The 18,069-nt window shown below is 42.4% G+C and overlaps 3 protein-coding genes across 3 annotated transcripts in view; 2 read left to right on the top strand and 1 right to left on the bottom strand.

Moving 5' to 3' along the window:
* The window catches only part of chd1 (chromodomain helicase DNA binding protein 1), a 28,263-nt gene extending 19,554 nt beyond the window's left edge, over window positions 1–8,709 (top strand). Inside the window, exons 26-36 of the mRNA XM_058617137.1 lie at window positions 31–169; window positions 1,638–1,788; window positions 1,902–2,024; window positions 2,909–3,067; window positions 3,160–3,444; window positions 4,304–4,435; window positions 4,536–4,714; window positions 5,572–5,671; window positions 5,757–5,808; window positions 5,913–6,195; window positions 7,139–8,709. Coding sequence (XP_058473120.1) covers window positions 31–169; window positions 1,638–1,788; window positions 1,902–2,024; window positions 2,909–3,067; window positions 3,160–3,444; window positions 4,304–4,435; window positions 4,536–4,714; window positions 5,572–5,671; window positions 5,757–5,808; window positions 5,913–6,195; window positions 7,139–7,421 — 1,886 coding nt within the window. The 3' untranslated portion in view covers window positions 7,422–8,709. The remainder of the gene's footprint in view (window positions 1–30; window positions 170–1,637; window positions 1,789–1,901; window positions 2,025–2,908; window positions 3,068–3,159; window positions 3,445–4,303; window positions 4,436–4,535; window positions 4,715–5,571; window positions 5,672–5,756; window positions 5,809–5,912; window positions 6,196–7,138) is intronic.
* Window positions 8,710–8,949: 240 nt separating this feature from the next.
* chsy3 (chondroitin sulfate synthase 3) lies at window positions 8,950–18,019 on the bottom strand. Its single transcript, XM_058617140.1, has 3 exons — window positions 17,058–18,019; window positions 15,593–15,876; window positions 8,950–12,067 (listed from the first exon to the last, which is right to left on the bottom strand). Exons 1-3 carry the CDS (start codon window positions 17,587–17,589, stop codon window positions 10,496–10,498), a joined length of 2,388 nt encoding a protein of 795 aa, XP_058473123.1. The 5' UTR covers window positions 17,590–18,019; the 3' UTR covers window positions 8,950–10,495.
* Window positions 13,767–18,069, top strand: part of megf10 (multiple EGF-like-domains 10) — a 46,093-nt gene continuing 41,790 nt past the window's right edge. Inside the window, exon 1 of the mRNA XM_058617139.1 lies at window positions 13,767–14,037. The gene's annotated coding sequence lies outside the window, so the exon portion shown is untranslated. The remainder of the gene's footprint in view (window positions 14,038–18,069) is intronic.

The following is an 18,069-nucleotide window of genomic DNA, read 5'->3' as shown; positions in this document are numbered from 1 at the left end:
GGAGGTTAATTGCTTTTGTTTGGTCATCAGGAGGCAGGCGAGGGAAGGTAAAAGGCCCGACATTTAGGATCTCTGGAGTCCAGGTGAACGCCAAACTTGTTATCTCTCATGAGGAAGAGCTGGCTCCACTCCACAAGGCCATTCCTGCTGACCCCGAGGAGAGAAAAAAGTAAGGCTCCCGATGCATGACACCATTTCTGTTGGTCACTGTCTTAAGTTCTGGTCAGCCAACTTACATTTTATGAACAAACACTGTAGTTTACATGACAAAACAGAAATTTTAGTGTTCTTATGAAATGTGACAGGCATAGGAAAGATATGTCGGAAAACTGATGATTTAGACTTTTTATTCATTAACCTGGAAATTGTTTCACACAGTCACTGATTGGGTATTAATCAGGCCATAGACAAACTACTGTCTTTAATGATAACACAAAGCAGAATGATTGATTGGTGATATCTAAAAAAAAAAAAAAAAAAAAAGAAGTGACAGCTTATAGGTATCATTTACACTGCTTAATAGGTCGGTCAAAGAAAAACAACAAATGTTTTGTTGACCTGGCTACACCCTTGCTACATACTAGAACTAAAATAATCCTCATCCAGGCAAACATTTCAGCTCAGTATCAGATGTAATCTGAGTACTAATACACCTGAAAAAGATCATGTGACTGTTCAGACACACTAGAGATCAGTGGGCCACTGTTGAAAGGAAACGGATTCCCTTCTCTGCAGTTTGCCAGGTTTCACTAAGTACTACCAACTAGGGTTGGGAATTATGGACCAAAAGTTATATCTCCATATTTTTAAACTGAATGGTGATACATGTGTGTCTCTATTTTTCCTCATTTAAGTAATAACAAAAAGACAGTATCTACATGTCCAAGAAAAAAATGTGCAGAAATGTCTGTCCAGCGTGTGACCCTGCCTATCGCCCTATGTCAGCTGAGATTGGCACAGCTTCCCCCCGTGACCCTCCTGTGGAGGATAAAGTGATAGACGATAGATGGATGGAAGTATATTGTCCCGTATAACAAAATATACACTATAACTATGTAAATAATGTTCAGGTGCTCCTTGGACACAGCAGTACTACACGTCTCTCTAATCACAACTGTGAGGCTCCGCCTCCACTGCTGCAAAAATCCAACTCGTCTTCATAGAAAACGATATATTCTAACTAGCATTAAACGCAGTCAGTTTGACATTTGTTATTAAAACTTAACACTACTGTTGCTCAACAAAAACGAGAGAGCACACGCGCGAGAGAAAGCGACGCACTGAATGCAGAACAGCGAATCAGACGCTGCACATTTTTCTGATCTTTCCACAGCGGCTATGAGGTCATTATTAAATAAACTCGGGGAGAAAGCAGGAAGGAGGCGGCTCAGGTGAATTTGAGCGAGAGCCACAGGAGATAACTGGTGGCTCCAAGAGTATGATTTCAACGCAACATTAATAATATTAAAATATATGGCCTTGTCCTACTTCAGGAATAATCATTAATACTGGTTGCCAGTGTTTCATAATCAGTCTGTTGTATTTTATGCCAATGAATATAGAAAACCAGGAGATTCTACAGGCTTCTGTGTGTTGTCTTACTCTCCTCTGGATTGTTATTGTCTGTTTATGATTAGGTACATGATTCCATGCCATTCAAAGGCAGCACACTTTGACATTGATTGGGGGAAGGAAGATGACTCTAGCCTCCTCATAGGAATCTATGAGTACGGTTATGGCAGCTGGGAAATGATCAAGATGGACCCGGACCTCAATCTCACACACAAGGTGAGTTCACGTATGCACACTTTTGTACAAAACATGGATATATTTATCTGTAACTGTAAAAGAATGCCAGTCAAGGTTGTGCAATAATGACAAGTGTGTCTGCATTCTATCAGCTCCTACCAGATGACCCTGACAAGAAGCCACAGGCCAAACAGCTACAGACGAGAGCAGACTACCTCATCAAGTTACTGAGCAAGGACCTGGCCAAAAAAGAAGCACAGAAACAAGCAGGGACAGTAAGTCTGACAGTAACTCACATCATCAACATCACTCACCAATGATACAATCATCACTGTATACTGCTGCTTATGGGCCCTTTTCATGGTACACGTTTTCTAATGAAAAGCAAACATTAATAATAATGTTTATGGCGGCTCGGTGCAAGTCATGCTAATCAGGGCAGTGTTACAGTGAGCCAGCAAACTGCCTCCCTGCAAAAATCCCTAGTCAGCCTCTCTGACTGGCAGTGAGTCAGGAGAGTGGCTCTGACGGTAACATTTATCAGTAATCTCAACCACAACCTAAACCACACTAGAGAACATGCAACGTGCACACATCCAGGTGGCAACTGGTTTTGGTGGTTTAGAATCTAAACACTAACAACAAGTTCACCTAAAGAAAAAAAAGATGTTCTTGTGGAAACATTGCCTTCTTCTAAATATAAATATAACATTTTTTAATTTCATGATGACAAAACTTACTACAATACTACTAGTGTCATTAACTCTTCAGGAAAATGTTTTTCTTCCTCACTTACTAATAATTTAATTGGAAGTGTGTGGTAAAATGAGCCAGGTGATCAGTGGGATTCTTTTTTGGGCAACTAGCATGGCCCCCTGGTGGCGATTTAGTATATCCTTACTTTCAGTTCAGCCAGCAAACTGGAATACTATGTACGTCCACTTTTTATTTGTGGTCTCTCATCACATCCTGCACAGCTCATGTGATATGAATCTTCACCTCACCACAGCAGGCAAGCATCAGTTGCTGCCTTTTCAGTGTAGGACATGATTTGTCCCTTTTCTCAGGAATCACTGAAAGGATATAATTGTGAATGCTAATGAGTGTGATCCGTACCTGATGTAGTTGAGTTAAATTAAACTTTGTTTCATAAACGCAGGCTAATTCACGGAAGAGGAAACCAAGAAGTAAGAAAAGCAAAACTCTGAAGCCAACAAAGACGGACGAAGTAATAAAGAGTCCTTCCTCAGATCCCCCATCGGACAAGGGCTCAGATGATGATGAGGATGACGATGATGATGACATCAAGGTGGAAAAGGTATGTTTACATACACTATTTTACAATATAGGTCTTTTTTTTCATTCCTGTATTTGAGTTTATGTGTGTGTGATGTGCTTGGTCTCGTTCAGGAGACGCCGCCGGTGAAGCCTCCGAGCAGACCGAGCCGAGCAGACAGGGTGGTGGTGAAGGAAGAGGACGATGATGACGAGGACGAGGAGGAGGAAGAGGAGCCTGAGCAGGAGGAGGTTTCTTCATCGGGGGAGAGGGAGATCAAAGAGAAAGAAATCAAAAAAGAAGGCAAAAAGGAAAAGAAGGAGGAAAGTTGGGACATTAAAGAGACAAAGGAACCAAAAGAGAAAAAAGAAGCAAAGCCTGTGGAGGCCGTGAACAAACAAGAGGAGAATGCTGACAAGGTGAAACCATATTTCTAAATGTATTCATTTGCTGAGCAGCAGCAGCAGCAGCAGCAGCAGCAGCCGCCTCTGCAGCCACTAGTGCTTATTACTTTCAGTTGTCTCAGAGTTAATCAGCTTAAGATTAAGCTCTGGACACACTCAAGTCACTTTAGTTCAGTTCTGTTTACACACTGAACCCTTATTATTTTAAAAGTGTGCGTGTTTGAAGCAGTCAAAGCTGCAGAGTCAGTCACACTGGGATATAGAAATGTAGAGGTGCTGGTCGTTGATAAGGAAAGGGGGGGGGGAAATGAAGCAACATAAATCACTAAAAAATAAACTCACCCATATGGTGCTTTTCCACCACACGGTAACGAAGCATTACACACACAAACACAAGTGTTTTCTGTGTAACTGAGTCATTAGAATCAGTTAATTAAAAAGGATTTGTTCACAGAATCGTTCAGTACTTCCTGCATGACCGAAGCCCACATTAATTAGTTATTATAAGCTATTGACAGCTCTAATTAAAATGTAATCAAATGGCTGGTGCTTCCAGTAAAAAAGATGACAAAACACACTAAGTGTGTATTCTAATTCCATAATTTGGAACCTCCTGTGACCTCAATTATTTTTAGGTCTATTAATAATGTCAATCTGCTGCAGGCGGGAGAAAACAGCTCTGTCATAGGAGGTGAAAGTCACTGTGTGCAGGAACACAAATGAAAGATGCATTATTCTTCCTATTTTCAGTTATTGTGCAATAATGTCGTCAATTTACCAAATGCACTTTTAGTTGGTTGAGGTTTTGTTGAAGGCTGTGAAAGACAATCCTGATAACTTGATTAGGAATTAATTGTCAAATCCTTTCCATTAGAATGAGGTAAAAACTGAGGCACGAGAATGGACAAAGAAAGCCTCTGATGTTCCAGTGCACATAACAGCAAGTGGAGAGAATGTGCCCATATCTGAGGAGTCGGAGGAGCTGGACCAGAGGACCTTCAGTGTGGTATGTTCCTCTTAAAATCAATATGAATATGTATATTTACAATGTGATCTACTTTTAAATTACCACAATGTTTTTGTGTTTGTTTATTTTTTGTATGCAGTGTAAAGAGAGGATGCGGCCGGTGAAAGCAGCCCTGAAGCAGCTGGACAGGCCGGAGAAAGGGCTGTCGGAGCGCGAGCAACTGGAACACACGAGACAGTGCCTCATCAAGATCGGGGACCACATCACCGAGTGTCTGAAGGAATATTCCAATCCTGAGCAGATCAAACAATGGAGAAAGTATGTGCACTCTGCAATCAGTTTAACATCAGCACATGTTTAACCTGCACACATTATCCTTCAGCCAGTTCTTTTAATGTTGTGTAGTGTTGTTAGTGATCTGTTTGTTTCTTTTTGCTGCTTTTTCTGTGTTTGATTGACTTTACTTTCTGATTGAGTTAAAAAAGTCTGCTTCCTCTTTACACCAGTGCACTTATGTCCAGTCTACCTGAAAGTGTCATGTGATGTATGTATGTTTTCATGCTAGTATGGATCCTTGATTTGCAGCTGAAATGCTACAGTTTTTGTTTCAAATGAAATCTTAGTATTGATGTATCCTGCACATAATACCAGGGGCGTGACTCACAGTGTACCTCTGAATACGTCACACGATACATGGACCATGATACCGATAATCATGACACAATGATTCTGTGATTCGATATCTGAAGAAAAACAAAAGTGAAGAAGAAGAAAGTGCAGGATTTCTCTATTTATTCACAACATAGAGAACAAAGTTCATATGTAGTGAATGTGGATGCAGCATCTCTCTCCTTCAGCCATGTAACTTTTGCCCAAGTTTCCCCTCATTTGAGCAGCGCCACTGTGAGGAGACATGAAGGAGCACCTTCATTTATTAATTAAAGTATCAATTGTCATATTTCATGTGGAAGGATACCGATATTTTGTATCCCCTCTACTTAAATACATCCTGAACGTGACCTTCAGAGGTGGTTGGGGACTCATGTGGCCTATTATCACACGTTAAAAACATCATATATAAAGCACAGGGGAAATGAGGGCATTGACAGGAATGCATCCATCACTGGCTCTGTGCAACTCGGGTATACTGAGGGTGTGATGTTTGTCTCTTTCAGAAACCTGTGGATATTTGTTTCCAAATTCACCGAGTTTGACGCCAGGAAACTACATAAACTTTATAAGCATGCAATCAAAAAAAGACAAGAGAATGCCCAGGTATGTAAAAGCCTTGGTTCTATGGATAACAGCATGACATCCTGTACTGACATCACTAATCACCGATGGGCGTTTGTTTCTTTAGGCGATGGAACAGAACACTAGAAGTCTAAGTACCCACGGCTATAAACATGCAGGTACAGTTGCTTTGACACTGCTTCAAAAAAGAAATTAAAAAAAATCAACATTAAGTTGAATGTGTATCCTGACTCGTGTGTGTGTGTGTGTTCTTCATTTGCAGACGCTGAGCGGCTGAAGGACAACTCGCATCAGGACGAGAGCAGCAGGGACAGCTACAGCTCGGAACGGCACCAGTCTACGGGTCGATACCATGAGAACAGCGGCGGCAAGGAGAGACACATCACCGATTCCCACAGGAAGACTGCAGGAGGAGAGTCCCGGAAAAGACCATATCCCTCCTTCAGCAATGGCAAAGACCACCGAGACAGAGACCACTACAGACCAGACAGCAGGGACAGGGACAGAGATCGAGATCGAGACAGAGATAGAGACAGACAAGACAGGTGAGGGGAACCATGTGTCATACTTTAGTTGCTACTCTTTGTCTTCATAAAGGCCTTTGACGCTGCACTCGCGTGTGCATGGTGCAGGCTTCTACTGAACTTGAATAGAGCAACATCACTGCACTGTGGATCCATTGCTTTGCTTTGCTCACACTGTGCACAGCAGAAGATGAGAACAGTCTTAACTGTCCAAGTAACAGCCAGTCACATCTCAAACAGAGTCATTCTGGACACTACTTCACTTTAACAATATTAGCAGCTGTGCCAATCTAAGCTACATCGGGCGATAGGCGGGGTACATCCTGGACAGTTCGCCAGTCCATCGCAGGGCCACACACAGATAGAAACAAACAACCATTCACTCTCACACTCACTCCTATGGTCAATTTAGAGTGTCCAATTTACCTATCCCCACATTGCATGTTTTTGGACTGTGGGAGGAAGCCGGAGAACCCGGAGAGAACCCACGCACACACGGGGAGAACATGCAAACTCCATGCAGAAAGGCCCTTGTTCCAACTGGGGCTCGAACCCGGGTCTTCTCACTGCAAGGCGAGAGTGCTAACCACTACATCACTGTGTGGCCCCAGTTATGTTATATATATACATACATATATACATATAGATAGATATTTATATCTATCTATATATAGATATATATATATATAGATATATATCTAGATATATATATATATATATATATATACTGTATATAGATAGATAGATATATATCTATATCTATATATAGATATATCTAGATTTTGTTACACTTTTAGTCATATGTCTGACTAATATCACTGACGTCTGATAATAACCTGATAAAGCCAATATCAACCAATGCTGATATCATGTCGATAATAGTGTGCATCCCTGAACTCCAGCAAGTCTATTTACCTCTGAGTCTAGGTGCTGATGGTGCTGATGGTGCTGATTGTCTCTGCAGATACTACAATGACAGCAAGCACAGGAAGCTGGAGGATTTCCGCTCCAGCAGAGACCACCGGCTGGACGTGAAGGAATATTCCCACTCAGACCAGCGCTCTACTTACCGCTACCACTCAGACTGGCAAAACGAGCAGCGAGCCTCGGCCAGCGGACCCCGCTCTCCCCGAGACCAGCGCTCGCCGTACGACGCCCGCTCGCCCATGGGCCACCGCTCGCCCTTCGACTACTCGTCGGACCACAAGAGCACACCCGAGCAGATCTGGAGCAGCCGCAAGACATAACAGGAGCTTGCCTGGTCTGCTAGTAGCAGCCATAGACTCAGCACATGCCTTACAGGGACTTGTTGAGTTTGAAGCACTGTGTACCAGTCAGTTCAGCATGACTGTCATCTCCACACTTCAGCTCAGCTCACACACCTGAGAGATGGAAGACAGGTAGCAGATCACAAAAACAAACAAGAAAGAAAGAAAAAAGAAAAAAAAAAAGAAGAATCAAAGCATATTTTTCTATGTGAGAGTTTAATGCTGCATCATTGTGTAGGTTCCACAGAAATGCAGCACTTTTTTGTTATTTTTATAACGTTTTTTTAAACTTCAGAAAATGGACACAGTTGACCCTTAGTGCTGCCTCATACTCCCACCAACCCATGACACTGGATCCTGTAATGGACTGTTCTCTATGTTCGTGTGTCTGTCTCTCCGTCATGCTCCGTGTGATTATTACCCAGCTTATTTAAGAAGTCAGTCGTCACATGAATCACCACACATTGATATAAAGGTTGAATCCAGTCTGGGCTCAGGCTCGTCACCTGAAGTACCTCATTTACAGCGTTTCTTATTTTCTTCTCTAGGTTTTTTCCATTTATTTCCACCAGGTGTGAATTATTTAATAACATAGCTGTAAAAAATTTGATCTCTTTTTTTTTTATTATTTTTTTATTTTAGAGCAATTTGTATAATGTTTTTTTCTCTCTCAGTAATTCTGTTGTACATTTTTGTAAAATAGTAAATTGTTGGTCTTTCTCCTCAGGCTTTTTGGATTATGATTGACTCTACTTTTCCCCATCAACTCAGGCTTTTTTGTCTTTTGACTCTTGACTTTATGTACAATAGTTCTTTCCTGGTGATCTTTCAGAATGTAACTTTTGGTAAAGGGAAAGTTCTTAAAGGATACTCAGTTTTATTCACTAGTGCTTAGTTCTTTTGTCTCAGTGAGATGAGCGCGTCAGAAGGAGGTTGTCTTTTGTAATCACATTCTGAAGGAAGACGGTTGTTTTTCCCCATAGAAGCTCCTGTTAGATCTTAAATAATCTTTTTACATGATTTCTGTTTCCCTCTCATTCTGTTTCCTGTGTAGGCAATAATAATGTTTCTATGCAGCCAAGTATATTTGTGGTGAACCACCCAACTGAATGAAGTCACTGTTACAGTTCACACTGTTGTACATAAATTTCCTTTATTTCAAAATGACTTTACACTGAAAGTGCATGGATTTTTATGAACTGTTTTATATAGTTGTTTATGAAGCCATTAAAATCAATCGGTGTACTCACTTGTACCAACTCTTCAACACGGTTTCCAGCTTCTCTTTTTGTCCGTCACGTGGCATTGTTTCCTCAACATCATATATATTTATGTTATATAATATAATATATGATATACTGTTAGTTCACATCTTATCATTAGACTAAAAAAGGTTGTATAGTTATGATTTTCCATTAAAGCAATATCAGGAAAGGTTCAGCCCCTTAATGAAGCAGATTTACGTTGATGTTGGAAAGGTCTCAAATCAGCAGCTGGACTCACGGACATATTTGCTCACTCGTTTATTGGAATAAATGTTCTTAGAGCAGATTAAATTGGTTTGTAGCAAGTGCAAAGAAAGACAATGTCTTGTTTTCCTGGGAAAGTAAAATGGCAACAGAAACAGACGATTAACATGCGTTTTTTCTCTCTGACATTTACCTTTAAGGAAAGGTCTGAAATCCAAACATTGAACAGAGGCGTCTGCTGTATGTAGCGACAGCTCTGCCATGGAGGAAATACTGATCAACTCTTTTTAATTAACTGATTCTAATGATTCAGTTACACGGAAAACAACTGCTGTACAAGTCCTAGTGACTGTTGTTTTTGTGTGTGTGTGTCGCACACAAAACAAAGTCACGGCAGTTTCATGCAGCCGTGCAGTGATGACTCCGCCTACATTGAGGAGGTACTATAGTGATGGAAAACCAAAGCAAACAGTGTAGAGTCGAGCCGTGCCGAGGCGAGGCGAGCCGGGACTATGTAGTGAAAAAGCGCCATGAGTAACTACAGAAATGTACAATGGCCTCATGTGAGTGTGGACTGGAGTCAATGTGACACTCACCCACTCACTCACTAGCTTCATCACACAGACATTTGTATAATCCAGTAATTAGGTTGTGCCCCCTGGTGGGTTCTTTGGATACTGCAGGTGGTCATCACAAATAAATAAATGAATACAAATATTTTCAATTTTCAGTTTGGTAACTTGATACAAATTGCTTAAAGGTTGGCTTCAATTGAATACTGCATTTACCATAAACATTTTCACATTTAAGTGAAAATGCCTGGTTGTGAATTAAAGCTGGACGAAACTCTTCTTCTTCTTCACTTGTAAAAACAGGTTAATTCACCATTTTCACCTACTTTGATAATTGATTCATCAGTAAACGTTTAAGTTGAATTATTAAATTATCAGATTTTTCTGTTGCTTAAACGTGAATATTGTCTGGTTTCCTGAATCATCACTTCTGAGTTTGGGAAACATGTTGAACACTTTGATGGACCAAAGAACTAAGAGTCAATGAATCAAATGTCTGCGCAGACACTCTCTAAATACCTCACTGTTACCCTTAACCTCACACTAAAAAAGCAGTTTTAATAATGAGGACAGGATGTGAGGACCAACCAAAATGTTCTCACTTCAAAAATCAAGAATGTATTCAGCCCACACACATACACACACACACTCCACTCTGATTATCAATTCTCTTACAAAAAACTTCAATATAATATGAATAATAATTGTCATTGCATATAATTTCCATGATCGTTCTTTGGGTCATTCTTTCACCCTCCATGACTCGGCACTTTTACGTAGCCTCAGTCAGCAAAGAATAAAAGTGTAAAACTGAGTAAAGTGTAAAGTATCTGATGAACCTGGGGTTTGTAGACACTCCACTCCTGTGTTTTTTTGGTGCAGCAAACCTGGACTGGGTTCCGGTCCGGTACCATGTTTTCACGTTTGACTCGTGTCAGGTCACTTTGGATGAAGGTCCTGTGAAGTTGAACAACACAGTGCGTCGCTGAGGCGTGCGGTGAACTCGCGAATGTCACGATGAAGTTCTGTTGTAGCCGTTCTCCGCGTGTTTCTCCAGCCACAGCTCTGCTAACTGCACCGTCGACGCAAACGTGCTCGCTCTGGAACCGAGGCACATTTTGTACTGTTTCTGCTCGAGGCTCGCGTTGCAGTGGACCGGGTGATAAACGTGGAAGATTCCTGGATCATGACTGCGCAGCACTTTAAAACCAGTGCTGATAACCTTCGTGTACAAGTCCACGTCTTCCATTCCCCAACCAAAGATGGAGGTGTCGAAGCCTCCGGCTTTTAGCAAATCACTCTTGAATATGCACGTGATTCCAAAGCCGTAATCTCGCCAGAAACCACTTTTCTTGGTGAGCACATATTTGTTTTCTCTCAGGGTTTTCTCGGCGTACACTATCTTGGGGTTGTATTGACTAAAGACAACGGGGAAGTAGACCTGTTTGTTTTGGACAGTGTTGTCTCTGCAGCGCTGCAAGGCATCAGCACTGAAGACGAGGTCCACGTCACAGAAGAACAGTAAGGTGTCGTTGTGGAGCCTGGAGGAGCCCAGCTCCAGAGCCAGGCCTCGCGAGAAGTTCCCCGTCATGGGGATCAGAGAAATGTCCGCTGTGGGATATTTCCGATGATACTCTTTGATCAGCTGAATATAGGCTTCACTGATCTGACTGCTCTCGTTGTCCACGAGAACAACCGAGAGTTTAATGTTTTGTTTGGCGATTAAACACACCTTCTCAAAGTTCTCCATGAAGTGGACAAAGGTGTCGTAGCGACCGGACAACGGAAGGACAATGTGGACTTTCTCCTGGTTCTGCTTCCACACTTCTCTGGTCGATTCATAGAACTGGAAAGGTGACAGGAACTTCAGGGAGTTGGACAGGAAGGACAGGGACTGAGACTCGGAGTTGATGACAGCCACGAGTTCTGCCACGTCTAACTCCTCACTTTCGGTGAAGAAGGGTCGACTGAAGGCCTGCTGGAGGTAAGCGTGCCGCCTCACGGGCACTTTGATTTTCCGTCCCTTGTGCTTCTTGTACAGCAGCAGCAAATCTAGAATGTATTCCGCTCCGTGCATTGGATCCACCCTGTAGTAGCCGTACTGAATCTTTTTAAAGTCAATAGCACGGCCCTGAGTCTTTGAGTTCTGATTGATGATCTCCATCACCTGCATTATAACGTCCTCCAGTGCAGTCCGGAGCGAGTTCCCCAGGCTCTGCCGAGGGGTCTTGCTTTCGTCTGCAGAGTAAACGTGGCGGCCGGTCAGGAAATCCCACTCGATGACGTCTTTCCTCTCGCTGGGCTGATAGTGCATGTATGAAGGCGGGGAGCCCAGCTGTTGGTCCTCCCACTGCACCTCCGTGTCGCTCAGGTAACTCATGACCAGGCTGTCGCGGTGGAGCAGGACGGTGCGGTAGCGCAGCCTCGAGATCTCGCGGCTCAGTGTGAAGCTGTGGAGTCTGTACTGGTAGGCGGGATTTTTGTTCGGGTGCAGTGTGATGGCGTTGTGGATCTTACTGCTGTGAAGCTCCTCGATAAAACCTTTCTTGTTGTGTTCATAGTTCTCGTAGAAGAGCTGCTGCATCTGTGGGAAGAAACGGCAACACTTGGTGTCAGCGGGAAAATCGATGAGCTATTGTCATCAGGTCGTGACTCACAGGCTACATCTGTCTACATCTTTCCCTATATTTTCATTTACAAACTGAATTTTCAGAAACAAATGATCTGCAATACGTTGAGTCTGCATCCACACTGACACCTGAAAGCGCACATCATGTGACAAAGGCTACTTTGACTAATGAGGAACAACAATGATGAAAAGTAACAAGGATTTCTGTTAAGTAGGTGTTAGAGGAACTCTGAAAGAACTGGTCAAGACTCAAACAGTCCTGGAGTTTTCTGACGGAAACAAAGTGTGGACTGCAGAATGTATGCATTTTTAAATGAAAATGGAGTAATGTGGATGACGATAATGATAATATAATGTCTCTTCCTCCAGGTTTCTACACAGTTCCGTCGCTCAAATCAACTCATGGATGTTATTGCTGGGGTATGATGGCAGAGAATGACATAATAGTGTTTTCCACACGAGCTGTCTGTAAGCATGATTACACAAACATTTGAAAAGTTGTTCAATACAGAACATTTGTTTTCACTCTATTTGACTTTGTAAGTTACAACATGTTTGTGAAATTCTTATGAAACAATACTGAGAGCATTTTGAAAAAATTAGGATCAGGATTTTGTCAATTTTAAAGTAGTGTGTGTGTGTGAGACCAGAGTGTATGAACAGAGCCCCGTAACCTGATGCTGTAGTCTCTACTTCACCTGATTCACACTACACTCACAGAAAGAATTAAAATTGCAAAAAAATACAAGTTAAATATTTGATTAATATGAATATGATTTAAATATCATGTTTGTATCCTGCAGAAGGGCTTTACACGCTGGTTAGTGTGATGAATATGTACCTTTCTATGTGAACCATCCCTTTAATGACCCACCACAAGTAACAACAAGTGGGCCTAGGCAAACTGAGTAAACACAGATTTATTTGTTTTATTTTACACAGTATTGTGGGTTTTAAACCATAAACTTTGTATTTGAATTAGGGTTGTTTGATCGGCCTGAATGGCGATATCTACGAAGGAGTATTAGGGCCAGCCAAAAAAACAACAAAAAACAGTACAAGAAAAAAAATGCCAGGCAAAAAAAAAGAAATTACGGTAATTTAGAAAATATGAATATCATTTTTTTTTTGGCTGTTTATTTTTTATTTTTTTATTGGCTGGCCCTAATACTCCTTCGTAGATATCACATTCCCTGCTTTTGATGTTTTTTTCGGCTGCTCCTCACAGAGAAACACATGGCTACTTAATATGCAGCTACTGCCGCGCTCCTCACTGTTACTGCTGTTTCGAGAAGCTGTGTGTGTGTTTTCAGCGTTGAATGAAGATGGACAAGATAAAACACACTGCAGAAGAACTAAATATGTGGCTGTACTTCTTAACGAAGACACAGGCTTGTGGTCACACCGGTCTCACTGCTGCTATGCTAGCGGACTTTATCGCTAACGCGTTAGCATTTAAGCTAGCGGACTTTATCGCTAACGCGTTAGCATTTAAGCTAGCGAACTTTATGCTAACGCGTTAGCGTTTAAGCTAGCGAACTTTATGCTAACGCGTTAGCATTTAAACTAGCGGACTTTAGCGCTAACGCGTTAGCATTTAAACTAGCGAACTTTATCGCTAACGCGTTAGCATTTAAACTAGCGAACTTTATGCTAACGCATAGCATTTAAACTAGCGGACTTTATCGCTAACACGTTAGCATTTAAACTAGCGAACTTTATGCTAACGCGTTAGCATTTAAACTAGCTAACTTTCTTTTTTAGCGAGTTTTTACACAGACGGATGAATAAAGTTTAGCGGCCGAACGAGAGTGACAGGACATGAGAATAACTGAACACATTGAGCAGACTCAGCAGTTACTTCTGAGATGATGACATGACGCCAGCGATGCACCCCGAACCTCTACCTTCTATCTTCTTATGGGGTGAGTTTTCATCAACGTCGTTAATCTAAGTTATGTTAGTGTTCAATAAAAGTCACATACAGGGATTAAAAAAGTATGTTTTCATGCTGGATGCTGTCTTTTAATAATCCACTGTGCGTTTCAGAACGTTATGTGACGATATTGTTATTAGCTGTAGCTCAGTATTGTTGTTTTTAAAATGCAAATGTTACACACATCGAAACTTGTGTTTGATCAGATGATGGTATTATAAACTGTAACAGAGCCTGTGAGTGTCTGCTAATAATATACAAACCAACCTGATGTGCAGGGCCACTGCTAAGCTTTTGGGGGCCCTAAGCATAATTGGTCAGAAGTACAGGGAGCGCTGGCTCTGCTGATGCGCTTGAATAATGTGTGAATGCTTTGTGAAGTATTGACTCTGATGCTAATGATTTAGCAACTCTTTGAACACATCATCATCATTCAGCTCATTTAGTAACGGACTGATCCATCCACACCAACACAGAGCCACTTCAATGTATTTTATTTTATTTTATATTAGATATATGTATCTATTGCTGATCCTTCTAACTCTTCAGTATATTACCTTACTTGATTTTCATATTTATGAAATTTATATTCTTTTTTTTTTTTTTTCTCTGGGAACCCTCTGCGATCTCTTCATAGAACCCTTGGGATCCCTCGACCTGTTATTGATAAATGTTGTTCAAACTACTACAATAGTTTATCAGGGCTCTCAAGTTTTGAAGTCAGTTCAGAGTGAGATTTAGCCGGTAAGGGCAGGGGTAGGTGAGGGTTATGTGTGTTGTAGGCGTTGGTGGCAGATTTTGAGGCCTTCAGGATGGGGGTAGGGAGCTGACATCTTTGAAACAAATGTTACGACAAATGTAACGATTAATATATGAATGGCCAGGATATAAAATCTAAAAATGAAATAGTTAAACTAAAAGTAGCCTCCTGACTATGCAACAAAAATGATTGCAACTGTATTTACTGCAACTGCACTGTTATTTCAAAAAGAAAAGAAACAACAACAAAAACAGATGATGGAAATATGACTACACTAGTGTAAGGAAAAGAAGTGATAAAAGAGTAAGCCACACCCCTTTCTATATATTTTTCAAGTTATTTCATTTCGGATGTTAAGAGGTTATTATGCCCAGTTTTTTATGTATTGTATATGTATTGTTCTATGTAGCAGTGTAGGTCACACAATAGTATCTGAGCTCCAGTTTCTGTGATGAGAAGTAGGTCATACAGAGAGGTGTGGTGTCACTGACAGCTAGACCAGGAGGGGGTTGGACTATGTAAATGTGATGATTCTGTCTTTTGGCTACGAGAAGGTGTAAATCTTTGAGGCTAAAATTGTCCCTAAAGCAGTTTGAGGAGTGCCTACATTCAAATGGCCACACCTTCAAATATTTTCTGTTTCCCATGTGTTAGACATTGATGGAAAGCTTAGAAATCACACTTTCAGAATCTGTAAATAACTCAAAATGTCCCTCAGCCTACTTGGTCCTAAACTAAAACTGAAGACCCACACTGTTGCTACACATGAGCTAAAGAGCTGTACCTCGTACGACCACACGCACTGTGTTCCTCCAAAACGACGCACACAGCGACCCACTTCCACGTCCTCGTGGGTGGTGTACATCTCCCTCAGACAGGTACTGATGTGAGGGACCATCCTGCGAAGTACTTCTCTGCTGAAGATCATCCCGGGGCCTCCCATGCAGAAGTTCTCTCCGGGCTCGAGGGCCAAACGGCCCAATTCTTCAGTCATGCCAAGACCAGTCTGACCCAGGTAAAGGGGTTTGCTGCTGTTCAGTGAGCGCAGGAACGACTCCAGCTTCTCACCTGGACCAGAGTGACAGAGGGCAAACATACATGGACTGGATGACCTTCTCCAACTTAAGTGTACCTAAACCCTTGAAGACTTGTGTTCACACCGGATGCATCGCAAAGTTGTGGTGCAATGACTTTACATACAAAGTCAATGTACAGACGCGATATTCACGCTGGGTGGCAGCAAAACAAACGCGCTGACGCAACGATGCAATAGCCAATCAGCATTGAGATTCTCCGAACGACTGGAGACTATGGAGGAGAGATGGATTATTTCTGTGTGCGGTCACCTGGAGTTGTACAACAACTTGTGTCTCTTACCGGGAACAGAAACAAGAAAGACAAAGCGTGGCAAAAGTGTCCGGGAAGAAGTTTGTTGCTTGTGTTGACGTGAGTGAGTGAGTGAGTGAGTGCATACAACTGCACAAAATGGTCTAATGAGTGCACATCCCTTTCATGCAACTTGGTGTCGAATTTCAATACCAGGCCACCCCCCCCCCCCCCCCCCTCAACCCACTCCTACATACATTAAGACTATTGCTAAAAGTCTGACTGTAATTTCACACAACATGTATAAACTTGAGTAGTTTTTTTCATAAACTATGATGTGGTTATGAATCATGTCCTCACACCTGGAAAACTGCCCCTGCCTCATAGAACACGCCCACATATGAAACCAGGCCTCAGACTCCACACAAGTGTTGTACTGTTGACTCCAGAGTGAACACAGGAAACACTATGTCTATGTTTTTATCATCGTTGAATTTGCCACAATTATTCGATGAATTGATTATTAATCAATGACTAAATTAATAGTCATTGCTTAATATTTACTAACATTATTAATGTTTTAACTAGCATGTTATTCAGTTTATTGAAGTTATTAATTTGTATATTATTATAATAGTCTATAAAGCCGTTACTGTGACTAATAAATGCTTAATTACAGTTAAGTGACGCATATTCACAGTTATAACTGTGTTCACTGACATTACTAGTTTTATAAACCCTTATGAAATACAGTGTACGATTAAATACCTTGATTAACCTGAATAAAGTGATTTAAATGTTTATTTAAACATGAGTTCAACGTTGGTAGATGCTGTAATAAGCGTGAATGAATGTGATTGTTTGTAAAGATGAAAGGATGACACTCTTTTTGGAGCCTCACACACACACACAGAGTCACTCACCTTTGATATAAACGTCATCATCTGCCCTCATGAACCACTCATACTGGTCCAGGTAGTGGTCGTGGATGTACTTGAGCATCATGAAGGACTTCTTCTGTGGCGGGTATGAGTCGTCCACTCCCGCCAGAGACACCACGGGTACAGGGACGTCCGTGTGGACAGCAGCTGACCCGGCGCTGGAGAAGAACTCCACCCTGCCGGGTATGGAGCTGGTCCACGTCTGGTGGGCAGCGACGGCGCGAGAGCTCAGGTACTTCTTCGCGGTCATGACACCGACATAGAGGAAGCGCTTGTGTCCTCTGTCCCCGCTTTTGCTCCCCGGCCCCAGCACCTCCTCCTGCTCCCTGCTCCCCGCGCTCCTCCCGAGCACACCGGGAGGACCTTCACCCACGGACGAGTCTCTGTAGAAACAGGTGGGACCTTTTTTCCTCCTGTCGTCCACCTGAGGCGCGAAGAGCCACGACGACGCGGTGAAGCCGAGAAAGACGCCGATAACGACTGTGGTCCACGGCCTCCGTGACTTCAGAGCCATCGCTGTTCACGGTGAAGCCGACGCTGCGTGGGAAGAGCTCATGAATGCAGCTGTTGTTGTTGTCCGGAGCTGAACCGCTGCTGCTGCTGACGTGTATGGACAGTAGCAGCTACAGCTAGAGGCCCACGGTGACTGTCCTAACGGTCCTAACGGTCCTAACTCCCCCGCTCTGGAAGCACCATGTCCCCCCGTGTTGTGACAGCCTCCTCACTGTGGTCTGGTCCTCGCGACGGTCCGTGTCACAGCCACGGTTCTCTCCTGCCTCAGTGTGTCACTTTGATTGTTGTGTTTATCTTGGAACTTTGTCATTGATGTGTTCATACAGCTGCTTTTATTACAGGAAGACAACGCTGCACATCATAGCATGGCTTCTAATGGTGACTTCTTTTATAACTGTGTTAGCGCCCCCCACTGGCCGTCAGCACCAATAACACGCTATAGAGTCACTATAACGTCCCTCCCCTCAGAGCCGGATCTTGA

The sequence above is a fragment of the Solea solea genome, chromosome 19, assembly GCF_958295425.1.
Source record: "Solea solea chromosome 19, fSolSol10.1, whole genome shotgun sequence".
Taxonomy (NCBI): domain Eukaryota; kingdom Metazoa; phylum Chordata; class Actinopteri; order Pleuronectiformes; family Soleidae; genus Solea; species Solea solea.
The sequence above is the reverse complement of the archived record's forward strand: the minus strand, read 5'-3'. Positions and strand labels throughout refer to the sequence as shown.

Coding starts and splice junctions, on each gene's coding strand:
- chsy3 (XM_058617140.1), bottom strand. CDS start 17,589: ATGGCTCTGAAGTCACGGAGGCCGTGGACCACAGTCGTTATCGGCGTC. Junction 15,877..17,057: donor TGATGACGTTTATATCAAAG/GTGAGTGACTCT, acceptor ACTCTGGTCCAG/GTGAGAAGCTGGAGTCGTTC. Junction 12,068..15,592: donor AGTGCGTGTGGTCGTACGAG/GTACAGCTCTTT, acceptor TTCTTCCCACAG/ATGCAGCAGCTCTTCTACGA.